Source organism: Bombina bombina, chromosome 2 (assembly GCF_027579735.1).
Source record: "Bombina bombina isolate aBomBom1 chromosome 2, aBomBom1.pri, whole genome shotgun sequence".
NCBI lineage: Eukaryota > Metazoa > Chordata > Amphibia > Anura > Bombinatoridae > Bombina > Bombina bombina.
Genome location: NC_069500.1, coordinates 621,362,924 through 621,379,903, shown reverse-complemented (window position 1 = coordinate 621,379,903; position 16,980 = coordinate 621,362,924). Strand labels below are relative to the sequence as shown.

The following is a 16,980-nucleotide window of genomic DNA, read 5'->3' as shown; positions in this document are numbered from 1 at the left end:
ACACTTCAGTATTCTGGGGAATGGTACTTCACTAGAATTACACTGTAAGAAATACATAAAGCTGTTTAATAACTAGAGATTATGTTTAACGTTTTTGCTGGAATGTAAAATCGTTTTCATTTACTGAGGTACTGAGTGAATAAATGTTTGGGCACTATTTTTCCACTTGGCAGTTGCTTAATCTGTTTTCTGACAGTTTCTGTTCTCCCTCACTGCTGTGTGTGAGGGGGAGGGGCCGTTTTTTGGCGCTTTTACTACGCATCAAATATTTCAGTCAGCAACTCATTGTATTCCCTGCATGATCCGGTTCATCTCTACAGAGCTCAGGGGTCTTCAAAACTTATTTTGAGGGAGGTAATTTCTCTCAGCAGAGCTGTGAGAATTGTAGTTTGACTGAGATAAAAAACGTTTATTCTGTAATTTGTTTCCTGCTTTCAGAATTTGTTATCTTGCTAATGGGATTAAACCTTTGCTAAAGTTGTGTTGTTTACAAGGATTGAGGCTATAACTGTTTCAATTTATTAATTTTCAACTGTCATAGATCTTCTGTGCTTCTTAAAGGCACAGTACGTTTTAATATTATTCTAATTGAATTGTATTTCCAAGTTGCAAGTTTATTTGCTAGTGTGTTAAACATGTCTGATTCAGAGGATGATACCTGTGTCATTTGTTGCAATGCCAAAGTGGAGCCCAATAGAAATTTATGTACTAACTGTATTGATGCTACTTTAAATAAAAGTCAATCTGTACAAATTGAACAAATTTCACCAAACAACGAGGGGAGAGTTATGCCGACTAACTCGCCTCACGTGTCAGTACCTACATCTCCCGCTCAGAGGGAGGTGCGTGATATTGTAGCGCCGAGTACATCTGGGCGGCCATTACAAATCACATTACAGGATATGGCTACTGTTATGACTGAGGTTTTGGCTAAATTACCAGAACTAAGAGGTAAGCGTGATCACTCTGGGGTGAGAACAGAGTGCGCTGATAATATTAGGGCCATGTCAGACACTGCGTCACAGGTGGCAGAACATGAGGACGGAGAACTTCATTCTGTGGGTGACGGTTCTGATCCAAACAGACTGGATTCAGATATTTCAAATTTTAAATTTAAACTGGAAAACCTCCGTGTATTACTAGGGGAGGTGTTAGCGGCTCTGAATGATTGTAACACAGTTGCAATACCAGAGAAAATGTGTAGGTTGGATAAATATTTTGCTGTACCGACGAGTACTGAGGTTTTTCCTATACCTAAGAGACTTACTGAAATTGTTACTAAGGAGTGGGATAGACCCGGTGTGCCGTTCTCACCCCCTCCGATATTTAGAAAAATGTTTCCAATAGACGCCACCACAAGGGACTTATGGCAAACGGTCCCTAAGGTGGAGGGAGCAGTTTCTACCTTAGCTAAGCGTACCACTATCCCGGTGGAGGATAGCTGTGCTTTTTCAGATCCAATGGATAAAAAGTTAGAGGGTTACCTTAAGAAAATGTTTGTTCAACAAGGTTTTATATTGCAACCCCTTGCATGCATTGCGCCGATCACGGCTGCAGCGGCATTCTGGATTGAGTCTCTGGAAGAGAACATTGGTTCAGCTACTCTGGACGACATTACGGACAGGCTTAGAGTCCTTAAACTAGCTAATTCATTCATTTCGGAGGCCGTAGTACATCTTACTAAACTTACGGCGAAGAATTCAGGATTCGCCATTCAGGCACGCAGGGCGCTGTGGCTAAAATCCTGGTCAGCTGATGTTACTTCTAAGTCTAAATTGCTTAATATACCTTTCAAAGGGCAGACCTTATTCGGGCCCGGGTTGAAAGAGATTATCGCTGACATTACAGGAGGTAAAGGCCATGCCCTGCCTCAGGACAAAGCCAAAGTTAAGGCTAGACAGTCTAATTTTCGTTCCTTTCGTAATTTCAAAGCAGGAGCAGCATCAACTTCCTCTGCACCAAAACAGGAAGGAGCTGTTGCTCGCTACAGACAAGGCTGGAAACCTAACCAGTCCTGGAACAAGGGCAAGCAGGCCAGGAAACCTGCTGCTGCCCCTAAAACAGCATGAATTGAGGGCCCCCGATCCGGGATCGGATCTAGTGGGGGGCAGACTTTATCTCTTCGCCCAGGCTTGGGCAAGAGATGTCCAGGATCCCTGGGCGCTAGAGATAATATCTCAGGGATACCTTCTGGACTTCAAATACTCTCCTCCAAGAGAGAGATTTCATCTGTCAAGATTGTCAACAATCCAGACAAAGAAAGAGGCGTTTCTACGCTGCGTACAAGAGCTCTTGTTAATGGGAGTAATCCATCCAGTTCCACGATCGGAACAGGGACAGGGGTTTTACTCAAATCTGTTTGTGGTTCCCAAAAAAGAGGGAACTTTCAGACCAATCCTGGACTTAAAGATCCTAAACAAATTCCTAAGAGTTCCATCGTTCAAGATGGAGACTATTCGGACAATTTTACCTATGATCCAAGAGGGTCAGTACATGACCACTGTAGATTTAAAAGATGCTTACCTTCACATACCGATTCACAAAGATCATTATCGGTACCTAAGGTTTGCCTTCCTAGACAGGCATTACCAGTTTGTGGCTCTTCCATTCGGATTGGCTACAGCTCCAAGAATCTTCACAAAGGTTCTGGGTGCTCTTCTGGCGGTACTAAGACCGCGGGGAATCTCGGTAGCTCCATACCTAGACGACATTCTGATACAAGCTTCAAGCTTTCAAACTGCCAAGTCTCATACAGAGTTAGTGCTGGCATTTCTAAGGTCACATGGATGGAAGGTGAACGAAAAGAAGAGTTCACTCGTTCCACTCACAAGAGTTCCCTTCCTGGGGACTCTTATAGATTCTGTAGAAATGAAGATTTACCTGACAGAGGACAGGCTAACAAGACTTCAAAGTGCTTGCCGCACCCTACATTCCATTCAAAACCCGTCAGTGGCTCAATGCATGGAGGTAATCGGCTTAATGGTAGCGGCAATGGACATAGTACCCTTTGCACGCTTACACCTCAGACCACTGCAACTGTGCATGCTAAGTCAGTGGAATGGGGATTACTCAGACTTATCCCCTTCTCTGAATCTGGATCAAGAGACCAGAAATTCTCTTCTATGGTGGCTTTCTCGGCCACATCTGTCCAGGGGGATGCCGTTCAGCAGACCAGACTGGACAATTGTAACAACAGACGCCAGCCTTCTAGGTTGGGGTGCCGTCTGGAATTCTCTGAAGGCTCAGGGACAATGGAGTCAGGAGGAGAGTCTCCTGCCAATAAACATTCTGGAATTGAGAGCAGTTCTCAATGCCCTCCTGGCTTGGCCCCAGTTGACAACTCGGGGGTTCATCAGGTTTCAGTCGGACAACATCACGACTGTTGCTTACATCAACCATCAGGGAGGGACAAGAAGCTCCCTAGCTATGATGGAAGTATCAAAGATAATTCTCTGGGCAGAGTCTCACTCTTGCCACCTGTCAGCAATCCACATCCCGGGAGTGGAGAACTGGGAGGCGGATTTCTTAAGTCGTCAGACTTTTCATCCGGGGGAGTGGGAACTTCATCCGGAGGTCTTTGCCCAAATACTGCGACGTTGGGGCAAACCAGAGATAGATCTCATGGCGTCTCGACAGAACGCCAAGCTTCCTCGTTACGGGTCCAGATCCAGGGATCCAGGAGCAGTCCTGATAGATGCTCTGACAGCACCTTGGGACTTCAGGATGGCTTACGTGTTTCCACCCTTCCCGTTGCTTCCTCGATTGATTGCCAGAATCAAACAAGAGAGAGCATCAGTGATTCTAATAGCACCTGCGTGGCCACGCAGGACTTGGTATGCAGACCTGGTGGACATGTCATCCTGTCCACCTTGGTCTCTACCTCTGAAGCAGGACCTTCTGATACAGGGTCCCTTCAAACATCAAAATCTAACTTCTCTGAAGCTGACTGCTTGGAAATTGAACGCTTGATTTTATCAAGACGTGGGTTTTCTGAGTCAGTTATTGATACTTTAATACAGGCTAGGAAACCTGTTACCAGAAAGATTTACCATAAGATATGGCGTAAATACCTATATTGGTGTGAATCCAAAGGTTACTCTTGGAGTAAGGTTAGGATTCCTAGGATATTGTCTTTTCTACAAGAAGGTTTAGAAAAGGGTTTATCTGCTAGTTCAATAAAGGGACAGATCTCAGCTCTGTCCATTCTGTTACACAAACGTCTGTCAGAAGTTCCTGACGTCCAGGCTTTTTGTCAGGCTTTGACCAGGATTTAGCCTGTGTTTAAAACTGTTGCTCCACCATGGAGTTTAAACCTTGTTCTTAATGTTTTACAGGGCGTTCCGTTTGAACCCCTTCATTCCATTGATATAAAGTTGTTATCTTGGAAAGTTCTATTTTTAATGGCTATTTCCTCGGCTCGAAGAGTCTCTGAATTATCAGCCTTACATTGTGATTCTCCTTATTTGATTTTTCATTCGGATAAGGTAGTCCTGCGTACTAAACCTGGGTTCTTACCTAAGGTAGTTACTAACAGGAATATCAATCAAGAGATTGTTGTTCCTTCTTTATGCCCAAATCCTTCTTCAAAGAAGGAACGTCTACTGCACAACCTGGATGTAGTCCGTGCTCTAAAATTTTACTTACAGGCAACTAAGGAATTTCGACAAACGTCTTCTCTGTTTGTCATTTACTCTGGGCAGAGGAGAGGTCAAAAAGCTTCCGCTACCTCTCTTTCTTTTTGGCTTCGTAGCATAATTCGTTTAGCTTATGAGACTGCTGGACAGCAGCCTCCTGAAAGAATTACAGCTCATTCTACTAGAGCTGTGGCTTCCACTTGGGCCTTCAAGAATGAGGCCTCTGTTGAACAGATTTGCAAGGCTGCAACTTGGTCTTCGCTTCATACTTTTTCCAAATTTTACAAATTTGACACTTTTGCTTCATCGGAGGCTATTTTTGGGAGAAAGGTTCTTCAGGCAGTGGTTCCTTCTGTATAAAGAGCCTGCCTATCCCTCCCGTCATCCGTGTACTTTTGCTTTGGTATTGGTATCCCAGAAGTAATGATGACCCGTGGACTGATCACACTTAACAGAAGAAAACCTAATTTATGCTTACCTGATAAATTCCTTTCTTCTGTAGTGTGATCAGTCCACGGCCCGCCCTGTTTTTAAGGCAGGTAAATATTTTTTAATTTATACTCCAGTCACCACTTCACCCTTGGCTTTTCCTTTCTCGTTGGTCCTTGGTCGAATGACTGGGAGTGACGTAGAGGGGAGGAGCTATATGCAGCTCTGCTGGGTGAATCCTCTTGCACTTCCTGTTGGGGAGGAGTAATATCCCAGAAGTAATGATGACCCGTGGACTGATCACACTACAGAAGAAAGGAATTTATCAGGTAAGCATAAATTATGTTTTTCCACGCACCTCCTTGCAATACTGGACACCAGAAGCCTGCTAGCTGAGATCATGCATGTCAATGTTTAACTTTGTCTCTTGATATTAAAATTCAGCTTGTTTAAAAAAAAAAAAAGTGCCTTGAGGATCGCTGGGTTTTTTGTTTTGTCAAATACTGGACACCTGCCACACAGTGGTACACTTACTGTAGGTTAAAGGGACATAGAACCCACAAGCTTTCTTTCATTATTCAAAACATACAAATTTATATTACTTTTCAATTTACTTTTATTATCAAATTTTCTTTGTTTTCTTCTTATCCTTGTTAAAAGGTAGGAAGGTAAGTTCAGGAGTGTGCACGTGTCTTCAGCACTGTATGGCAGCAGTTTTGCAACAATGTTATATATTAGCAAGAGCACTATTTACTGTCATCTAGTGCAGCAGACATGTGCACAATACCTATCTAGATATCTCTTCAACAAAGAATAACATGTGAAGGACCCAAATTTGATAATAGAAGTAAATTGGAAAGTTTTTTTAAATTTTATTTCTATCTGAATCATAAAAGAAAACATGTTGGGTTTCATGTACCTTTAAGATGCAAAGATATATACCATACCATATATACCATACTGGAGTTACAAGTGTGTTGAAGGGTGGTGGGCATTGGTTTTCAGAAACGATTTGATATGATCATTTTAGGCAAAGCTGATCAGGGTGGGAAAGTTGAGTCAGTCAGTTGAAAGAGAAAATGCATTCACATCTCTTACTTGCAAATTACCTTAAAAAGACTATTGGGCTTCACAGGGTGGAAGTCTCTTAGAGGAGTGTACATACTCTAGGTGTCTTTGACTGAGAACAATGGTAGTGGGATGTATGAGCATGCCTAGATTTTTTAAAGGCCAGGTCTTGTATATCATGTTTGTGAAAATTGGCTTCTGACTTGCCACCCTAGCCAATAGCTCATACTTGTGGGCAACATGCTAAATGTCTTTAATATGCAAGGAATGGTCAGTTACTGCTATTAATTCCAGTTCCTGTATTTACTTTAAAGGGACAGTCTAGTCAAAATTAAACTTTCATGATTCAGATAGGGCATGTCATTTTAAACAACTTTCCAATTTACTTTTATCATCAAATTTGCTTTTTTCTCTTGGTATTCTTTGTTGAAAGCTAAAACAAGGTAGGCTAATACACCAGTTTCTAAGCCCATGAAGGCTCTTATCTCAGTGCATATTTTCACAGCTAGAGGATGCTAGTTTGTGTGTGCCATATAGATAAAGATTATGCTCACTCCCATTGAGGTATTTATGAGTCAGCACTGATTGGCTAAAATGCAAGTCTGTCAAAAGAACTGAGATAAGGGGGCAGTCTGCAGAGGCTTTGATACAAGGTACTGTAATCACAGAGGTAAAAAGTATATTAATATAACTGTGTTGGTTACGCAAAACTGGGGAATGGGTAATAAAGGAATTATCGTTTTAAACAATAAACATTCTGGAGTAGACTATCCCTTTAAGGTTGTTGTTCTCGTTTCCTACTCGTAATAAAAGCTTTCACAGTTCTCCACGATATATGCCGTGCCTTCAGAATTAGTTTATGACACTTTCCTCCTATCTGTCGCATTTAACAAAAAAATAATTTTGACATTTAATTTGTTCCTTCTGCAACATTGTTATATCTGCACTATGCAAACTTTGAACAGCTGAATTTGTATGAAGCTTATAAGAAGTACACATTTACAAATTGGGCTTTGTACATGCTATAGAATGTGATTGGTTAAATTTGAACACAGACACCAAACACATTGTAAATGGTGTGCAACCAATTCATCGAAAGTCTTTTTTTTTTATCATTCTGAAAAAAATGATCAGGCTTTTTTCCACCTTAATTATTGAAGTCTTTACTAAAAGGGGAAAATGGTCTGCCATGATTTATCTTGCTTTCATTATTACATTTAAAAAAAGGGACATGAAACCTAAATGTTTACTTTCATGAATCAGATTGATCATACAGTTTTAAACAACTCCAATTTTCTTCTATTATCTAATTTGCTTTATTCTTTTGGGATCCTTTGTTGAAGACACAGAAATGCACTTCTGGGAGCTAGCTAAAAGCCAATGACAAGAGTCTACCTAGGTATACTTTTTAACAAAGAATATAAAGAAAACAAAACAAATTAGATAACAGAAATAAATTGGAAAGTTATTTAAAGTTGCATGCTCTATTTGAATCTTTAAAGGGACAGTCTAGTCCAAAATAAACTTTCATGATTCAGATAGGGCATGTCATTTTAAACAACTTTCCAATTTACTTTTATTATCAATTTAGCTTTGTTCTCTTGGTATTCTTAGTTGAAAGCTAAACTTAGGAGGTTCATATGCTAATTTCTTAGACCTCGAAGGCCGCAGCTTAGCTGAATGCATTTTGAAAGTTTTTCACCACTAGAGGGTGTTAGTTCATGTGTGTCATATAGATAACACTGTGCTTACGCACATGGATTTACCTAGGAGACAGCACTGATTGGCTAAAATGCAAGTCTGTCAAAAGAACTGAAGTAAGGGGGCAGTTTGCAGAGGCTTAAATATAAAGTAATCAAAGGGGTAAAAAGTGTATTAATAAAACTGTGTTGGTTATGCAAACCTAGGGAATGGTAATAGAGGGATTATCTATCTTTCAAAACAATAACAATTCTGGTGTAGGCTGTCCCCTTAAGGTTTCATCTCCCTTTAAGGGTGTGTAGACTTTTATTTGCCACAAAGTCCCACTTTATATCGTTATTGACTTTTTATTATCTATAGCTATACAAATTAATTTAACATATGTGTTTATTATGCCTGCATAAAATATAATGTTTCTGTTTAGGAAAAGTGGCACTTTAGAAGACAAGGTGTAAAAGAATTGCATTGCACCTTAATACGCTTGCTAAATGAATTGTTACCTTGGGAACCAAAGTTGCTAAAGGCGTTTCAAAGAAACAGGTAAGAACAATCTACATATTAATATAAACAAATTTGACATCTCTAGTTTAAAATAAAAAAGAACTTCCCAAATACAATGTAGCCTTGTAATGTCTGCTTGTAATAGCTACTGTATGTTTATCCATAAATTATTAGAGTAACATAGCAGATGAGGTTAAAAGAAGACAAAAAGTTACGTTCAACCTTTAGAGATCCTCTTTCATCCTTATTCAAAAACTGACAAGTGTAAAATGGCTACCCATTTAACACAAGTAATCATAACCTTTCATTCTGTTTTAAGGCTAAATATTTCTAAGACTTTTTATAAAAGTGCTCAAGCTGAGTTCCAAAGTTCAATTTCTCTTACATCTAAAAATATTTTTCTTGGTTGGAGATTAAATGTCTTTTTCTCTAGCCATAAAGTGTAACCATTTCTTTGAATAAAATTGCACCTGCCAACTATCCACATGAACCATGAATACATTTGCAAGTTATTAAATCATCCGTCATGGACCTCTTTTCAGAGTAAACAGTTTGGCTAACCTCTCCTCAGCTTAAATCCTCCAATCTCTTTGTTAATTTTGTAGCATCTTTTCTGAACCTTGTCTAGTTGTGTTGTGTCACTCTTCCCCAAAACTGCATTCCAGTAATTTATAAAGGGGCAGAATATATTATTTCTCTTGCATCCATGGCCTATTGTATTTATGCCTATACCTTATTTGCTGCTTATTATGAACCACTATTTTTTAGGTTGTCATCCCCAAGAACCCAAAGTCCTTGTCCACTTCTGTTTCATCGTGTTTTGTAAATGAAATTACATTTCCCATTTAACAGACCATTCTTTCAGCTTTTTCAAATCCCCTTGTAATGCACTTCTGTGCTTCTCTTACCTAATAACCTTTCACAATTAAATAGATTGTTTTAGATATTGCTATCTAATCCTTCCTCTAGATAATTTATTTTAAAAAAATCACACTTTTAAACATGCATTGAAATAACAAAAGTTCTGTTGTGATGTACTTATTTGCAAAAGTAATAACTCTTCAATGATCTGTGCTATTGTAGAGCCAGAATAAAAAAGGACTACGACGATTTCAAACGTCACTCTGATCAAGATTTAAACAGGGAATCCTTTTCTCATGAAGTGTGCAATGTTAGCAAATGTCCAAACGCTGTAACAAGTGCCATGGATATAAATCATCAAGAAATGCTAAAGAAAGATTCTGTTGGTAAGTTAAGTATCTTGTTAAAATGTTGGTACCAAAACAGCCCTGTTTAACATGTAACATATGCTCTTTTCTCCAACATAGGTGTGTCCGGTCCACGGCGTCATCCTTACTTGTGGGATATTCTCTTCCCCAACAGGAAATGGCAAAGAGCCCAGCAAAGCTGGTCATATGATCCCTCCTAGGCTCCGCCTACCCCAGTCATTCTCTTTGCCGTTGCACAGGCAACATCTCCACGGAGATGGCTAAGAGTTTTTTGGTGTTTAAATGTAGTTTTATTCTTCAATCAAGTGTTTGTTATTTTAAAATAGTGCTGGTATGTACTATTTACTCTGAAACAGAAAAGAGAAGAAGATTTCTGTTTGTGAGAGGAAGATGATTTTAGCAGACGTTACTAAAATCGATTGCTGTTTCCACACAGGACTGTTGAGATGAAGTAACTTCAGTTGGGGGAAGCAGTTGGCAGACTTTTCTGCCTGAGGTATGATGGCCACATTTCTAACACGACTTGTTAATGCTGGAAGGCTGTCATTTTCCCTATGGGGACCGGTAAGCCATTTTCTTAGATTAAGTATAAGAATAAAGGCTTTATAAGGGCTTAATAAACTGGTAGACGTTTTTCTGGGCTAAAACGATTACTTGCTAAGCATATTTGACAGATTATAGCGCTTTATAGTTATTATAATCTTGGGGATTGTTGTTAAAAAACGGCAGGCACTGTATGGACACCTTTTTCAGATGGGGGCCTTCTCTAGTCATAGGCAGAGCCTCATTTTCGCGCCACTAATGCGCAGTTGTTTTTGGAAGGCAAGGCATGCAGATGCATGTGTGAGGAGCTAGGATCCACTGAAAAAGCTTATAGAAGGCGTCATTTGGTATCGTATTCCCCTCTGGGCTTGGTTGGGTCTCAGCAAAGCAGATTCCTGGGACTGTATAGGGGTTAAATGTAAAAACGGCTCCGGTTCCGTTATTTTAAGGGTTAAAGCTTCCAAATTTGGTGTGCAATACTTTTAAGGCTTTAAGACACTGTGGTGAAATTTTGGTGAATTTTGAACAATTGCTTCATACTTTTTCGCATTTTCAGTAATAAAGTGTGTTCTGTTTAAAATTTAAAGTGACAGTAACGGTTTTATTTTAAAACGTTTTTTGTGCTTTGTTGACAAGTTTAAGCCTGTTTAACATGTCTGAACCATCAGATAAACGATGTTCTATATGTATGAATGCCAATGTGTCTCCCCTTTTAAATATATGTGATAATTGTGACATGGTGTCCAAACAAAGTAGGGACAATGATGCCACAGATAATAATAGTGCCCAAGATGATTCTTCAGATGAGGGGAGTAAGCATGGTACTGCATCACCCCCTTCTGTGTCTACACCAGTTTTGCCCACACAAGAGGCCCCTAGTACATCTAGTGCGCCAATACTTATTACTATGCAACAATTAACGGCTGTTATGGATAATTCTATTAAAAATATTTTATCTAAAATGCCTACTTATCAAAGAAAGCGCGATTGCTCTGTTTTAAACACTGAAGAGCAAGAGGACGCTGATGATAACGCTTCTGACATACCCTCACACCAATCTGAAGGGGCCAGGAGGGAGGTTTTGTCTGAGGGAGAAATTTCAGATTCAGGGAAAATTTCTCAACAAGCTGAACCTGATGTTGTAACATTTAAATTTAAATTAGAACATCTCCGCGCACTGCTTAAGGAGGTATTATCTACTCTGGATGATTGTGACAATTTGGTCATTCCAGAGAAATTATGTAAGATGGACAAGTTCTTAGAGGTTCCGGTGCCCCCCGATGTTTTTCCTATACCCAAGCGGGTGGCGGACATAGTAAACAAGGAATGGGAAAGGCCCGGCATACCTTTTGTGCCTCCCCCTATATTTAAGAAATTATTTCCTATAGTCGACCCCAGAAAGGACTTATGGCAGACAGTCCCTAAGGTCGAGGGGGCGGTCTCTACTCTAAACAAACGCACTACTATTCCCATAGAAGATAGTTGTGCTTTTAAAGATCCTATGGATAAAAAATTAGAGGGTTTGCTTAAAAGAATGTTTGTTCAGCAAGGTTACCTTCTTCAACCAATTTCATGCATTGTTCCTGTCACTACGGCAGCGTGTTTCTGGTTCGAAGAACTAGAAAAGTCGCTCGATAAGGAATCTTCGTATGAGGAGATTATGGACAGAGTTCATGCACTTAAATTGGCTAACTCTTTTATTCTAGATGCCGCTTTGCAATTAGCGAGATTAGCGGCGAAAAATTCAGGGTTTGCTATCGTGGCGCGCAGAGCGCTCTGGCTAAAGTCTTGGTCAGCGGATGTGTCTTCCAAGACAAAATTGCTTAACATCCCTTTCAAGGGCAAAACACTGTTTGGTCCTGATTTGAAAGAGATTATTTCAGACATCACCGGAGGAAAGGGCCACGCCCTTCCTCAAGATAGGTCTTTTAAGGCTAGAAATAAGCCTAATTTTCGTCCCTTTCGCAGAAACGGACCAGCCTCTACTTCTACATCCTCTAAGCAAGAGGGTAATACTTCTCAACCCAAACCAGCCTGGAGACCGATGCAAGGCTGGAACAAGGGTAAGCAGGCCAAGAAGCCCGCCACTGCTACCAAAACAGCATGAAGGGATGGCCCCCGATCCGGGACCGGATCTGGTGGGGGGCAGACTTTCTCTCTTTGCTCAGGCCTGGGCAAGAGATGTTCAGGATCCTTGGGCACTAGAAATAGTTTCTCAAGGTTATCTCCTGGAATTCAAGGAACTACCCCCAAGGGGAAGGTTCCACAGGTCTCAATTATCTTCAAACCAAATAAAAAGACAGGCATTCTTACATTGTGTAGAAGACCTGTTAAGGATGGGAGTAATTCATCCAGTTCCAATAAGAGAACAAGGGATGGGGTTTTACTCCAACCTGTTCATAGTTCCCAAAAAAGAGGGAACGTTCAGACCAATTCTAGATCTCAAGATCCTAAACAAATTTCTCAGGGTTCCATCATTCAAAATGGAAACCATTCGAACGATCCTTCCTACCATCCAGGAAGGTCAATTTATGACCACGGTGGATTTAAAGGATGCGTACCTCCATATTCCTATCCACAAGGAACATCATCAGTTCCTAAGATTCGCTTTTCTGGACAAGCATTACCAGTTTGTGGCACTTCCTTTCGGATTAGCCACTGCTCCGAGAATTTTCACAAAGGTACTAGGGTCCCTTCTAGCGGTTCTAAGACCAAGGGGCATTGCAGTAGTACCGTACTTGGACGACATCCTGATTCAAGCGTCGTCTCTGTCAAAAGCAAAGGCTCATACGGACATCGTCCTAGCCTTTCTCAGATCTCACGGATGGAAAGTAAACATAGAAAAAAGCTCTCTTTCCCCGTCGACAAGAGTTCCCTTCTTGGGAACAATAATAGACTCCTTAGAAATGAGAATTTTTCTGACAGAGGTCAGAAAATCAAAACTTCTAAGCTCTTGTCAAGTTCTTCATTCTGTTCTTCGTCCTTCCATAGCGCAGTGCATGGAAGTAATAGGATTGATGGTTGCAGCAATGGACATAGTTCCTTTTGCACGAATTCATCTAAGACCATTACAACTGTGCATGCTCAGACAGTGGAATGGGGATTATACAGACTTGTCTCCGACGATTCAAGTAGATCAAAGGACCAGAGATTCACTCCGTTGGTGGCTGACCCCGGACAATCTGTCACAGGGAATGAGCTTCCGCAGACCAGAGTGGGTCATTGTCACGACCGACGCCAGTCTGGTGGGCTGGGGCGCGGTCTGGGAACCCCTGAAAGCTCAGGGTCTATGGTCTCGGGAAGAATCTCTTCTCCCGATAAACATTCTGGAACTAAGAGCGATATTCAATGCTCTCAAGCTTGGCCTCATCTAGCAAAGGCCAAATTCATAAGGTTTCAATCAGACAACATGACGACAGTTGCATATATCAACCATCAGGGGGGAACAAGGAGTTCCCTGGCGATGGAGGAAGTGACCAAGATAATTCAATGGGCGGAGGATCACTCCTGCCACTTGTCTGCAATCCACATCCCAGGGGTGGAAAATTGGGAAGCGGATTTTCTGAGTCGTCAGACATTCCATCCGGGGGAGTGGGAACTCCACCCGGAAATCTTTGCCCAAATAACTCAATTATGGGGCATTCCAGACATGGATCTGATGGCGTCTCGTCAGAACTTCAAGGTTCCTTCTTACGGGTCCAGATCCAGGGATCCCAAGGCGACTCTAGTAGATGCACTAGTAGCACCTTGGACCTTCAACCTAGCTTATGTTTTCCCACCGTTTCCTCTCATTCCCAGGCTGGTAGCCAGGATCAACCAGGAGAGGGCTTCGGTGATCTTGATAGCTCCTGCGTGGCCACGCATATGGTATGCAGACCTGGTGAATATGTCATCGGCTCCACCATGGAAGCTACCTTTGAGACAGGACCTTCTTGTTCAAGGTCCATTCGAACATCCGAATCTGGTTTCTCTCCAACTGACTGCTTGGAGATTGAACGCTTGATTTTATCAAAGTGTGGGTTTTCAGATTCTGTAATAGATACTCTGATTCAGGCTAGAAAGCCTGTAACTAGAAAAATTTACCATAAGATATGGAAAAAATATATCTATTGGTGTGAATCTAAAGGATTCCCATGGAACAAGATAAAAATCCCTAGGATTTTATCCTTTCTTCAAGAGGGTTTGGAGAAGGGATTATCTGCAAGTTCTCTGAAGGGGCAGATTTCTGCGTTATCTGTTTTACTTCACAAGAGGCTGGCAGCTGTGCCAGACGTTCAAGCGTTTGTTCAGGCTCTGGTTAGAATCAAGCCTGTTTACAGACCTTTGACTCCTCCCTGGAGTCTTAATCTAGTTCTTTCAGTTCTTCAAGGGGTTCCGTTTGAACCCTTACATTCCGTAGATATTAAGTTATTATCTTGGAAAGTTTTGTTTTTGGTTGCAATTTCTTCTGCTAGAAGAGTTTCTGAGTTATCTGCTCTGCAGTGTTCTCCGCCCTATCTGGTGTTCCATGCAGATAAGGTGGTTTTGCGTACTAAGCCTGGTTTTCTTCCGAAAATTGTTTCCAACAAGAATATTAACCAGGAGATAGTTGTACCTTCTTTGTGCCCGAATCCAGTTTCAAAGAAGGAACGTTTGTTACATAATTTGGACGTAGTCCGTGCTCTAAAATTCTATTTAGAGGCCACTAAAGATTTCAGACAAACTTCTTCTTTGTTTGTTGTTTATTCTGGTAAAAGGAGAGGTCAAAAAGCAACTTCTACCTCTCTTTCTTTTTGGCTTAAAAGCATTATCCGTTTGGCTTATGAGACTGCCGGACGGCAGCCTCCTGACAGAATCACAGCTCACTCCACTAGGGCTGTGGCTTCCACATGGGCCTTCAAGAACGAGGCTTCTGTTGACCAGATATGTAAGGCAGCGACTTGGTCTTCACTGCACACTTTTGCCAAATTTTACAAATTTGATACTTTTGCTTCTTCGGAGGCTATTTTTGGGAGAAAGGTTTTGCAAGCCGTGGTGCCTTCCATTTAGGTGACCTGATTTGCTCCCTCCCTTCATCCGTGTCCTAAAGCTTTGGTATTGGTTCCCACAAGTAAGGATGACGCCGTGGACCGGACACACCTATGTTGGAGAAAACAGAATTTATGCTTACCTGATAAATTACTTTCTCCAACGGTGTGTCCGGTCCACGGCCCGCCCTGGTTTTTTTTTTTAATCAGGTCTGATGAATTATTTTCTCTAACTACAGTCACCATGGTATCATATGGTTTCTCCTATGCATATTTCCTCCTGTACGTCGGTCGAATGACTGGGGTAGGCGGAGCCTAGGAGGGATCATATGACCAATAAAGATAGATGTGGGATAAGCGCTCTAAAGATAGAGCTAACCAACAGATAATTTAGATTATACAATGAAATAACTGGAGAAACAAAATGTTACTAAGAACAAAGTATTTTTATATATAATAAATTTATATAGCGGTTTAGGCAAATATCGTGTTAACACATACACAATTTACTAAGGATGCCGGCATCTAAAAACAATAATAAAATATCATAAATGTATTAAAAAATGCATTAAAAACAAAGGTAATCGGCCGATACTAGAATTCTAAATAATATAAGATAGACAGTAGAAATATATCTATCTATAAACTTGTTAAGGCAGATAACTTTGTCACAATAATCTTAACTCTATGTATATTACCAGTACTTAGATTAGACAGTTAGTATGTCAAGGCACAGTACATGAAGAAAGCGTCTAATTTGTTAGCCGTTAGGAGTGACTGTGGGTGATGAGACGTGAAATTGAACGTCACGTCACCTGACTAGTAGTTTTCCTCCAATCCCTGGATTCAATGGTTATTTGAAAACATATATTTCTTTGAAAAAATATATATGTATATATATGTCCCAGTTGAGGAATATACAATTGTATCAAAGTGTGATTAGATTATAGCAGTTAGTAACAATACTTGCAAGTGTCCGATATCCAATAATCTTTTCCAAATTGTAGCGAGTTGTTGTATCCACGGCTTTAGATTATGTGAAATGTTGATCTGTTCTTTTTCATCCGTTCTTTTTCATCCGTTTTTTATCTGTTTTTTCAGTGAAGCTCCTAAGCACTTAGTTGTTATCCGTACTGTAGTTTTGATTAAGGCTATGATGGGAGCGAGATGGAACAAGAGGGCACACAGGAATTACTCATACATCCATCTCAGTGTTTTAGTCAAGGGGATGGAAATGAACCTGATTATAGTGCTAGTGAAACAGTTCAGCATATGAATAGCTTTAGGTTAGGTTTAAGTAGTTACACACAGGAATTATTCATATGTCTTCTCTCTATATATATCATAGAGATAGAGATGAACCTGTGAGTTGTAACACTGTGGATAATAAAAGTATCAGAGAACAAAAGTAAGCAAATCTACGCGTTTCGGCAGTGTTAGCTGCCTTTATCAAGATCATATGACCAGCTTTGCTGGGCTCTTTGCCATTTCCTGTTGGGGAAGAGAATATCCCACAAGTAAGGATGACGCCGTGGACCGGACACACCGTTGGAGAAAGTAATTTATCAGGTAAGCATAAATTCTGTTTTTCATGTCACCTTCTTTCTAAGATGAACAAGGTAAGGACTAGGTTTAACTCCTTGACTTACAGACAGGACTACGATACGTTGTGATGCTAAGAGGTTATCAGGATTTTTTAGGCACATTTACATATTTTTACAACCATTTCAGCACAGAGTGACATTTCACCAAGTTTATCTGCTAAATGGTCATACTAATGTGTTATTACACATATGCCCTTTGGTATAAAGGTAAGGGACAATAAAAGTCAGATTTTAAATGTTCATGAGTATGTTTAAGTTTGGAATA

The 16,980-nt window shown here is 40.6% G+C and overlaps 1 protein-coding gene across 1 annotated transcript in view; it reads left to right on the top strand.

Moving 5' to 3' along the window:
* Window positions 1-16,980, top strand: part of KIAA2026 (KIAA2026 ortholog) — a 305,243-nt gene that overhangs the window by 199,977 nt on the left and 88,286 nt on the right. The window contains exons 6-7 of the mRNA XM_053702562.1: window positions 8,257-8,372; window positions 9,417-9,580. Of these exons, the coding sequence (XP_053558537.1) occupies window positions 8,257-8,372; window positions 9,417-9,580 (280 nt within the window). The remainder of the gene's footprint in view (window positions 1-8,256; window positions 8,373-9,416; window positions 9,581-16,980) is intronic.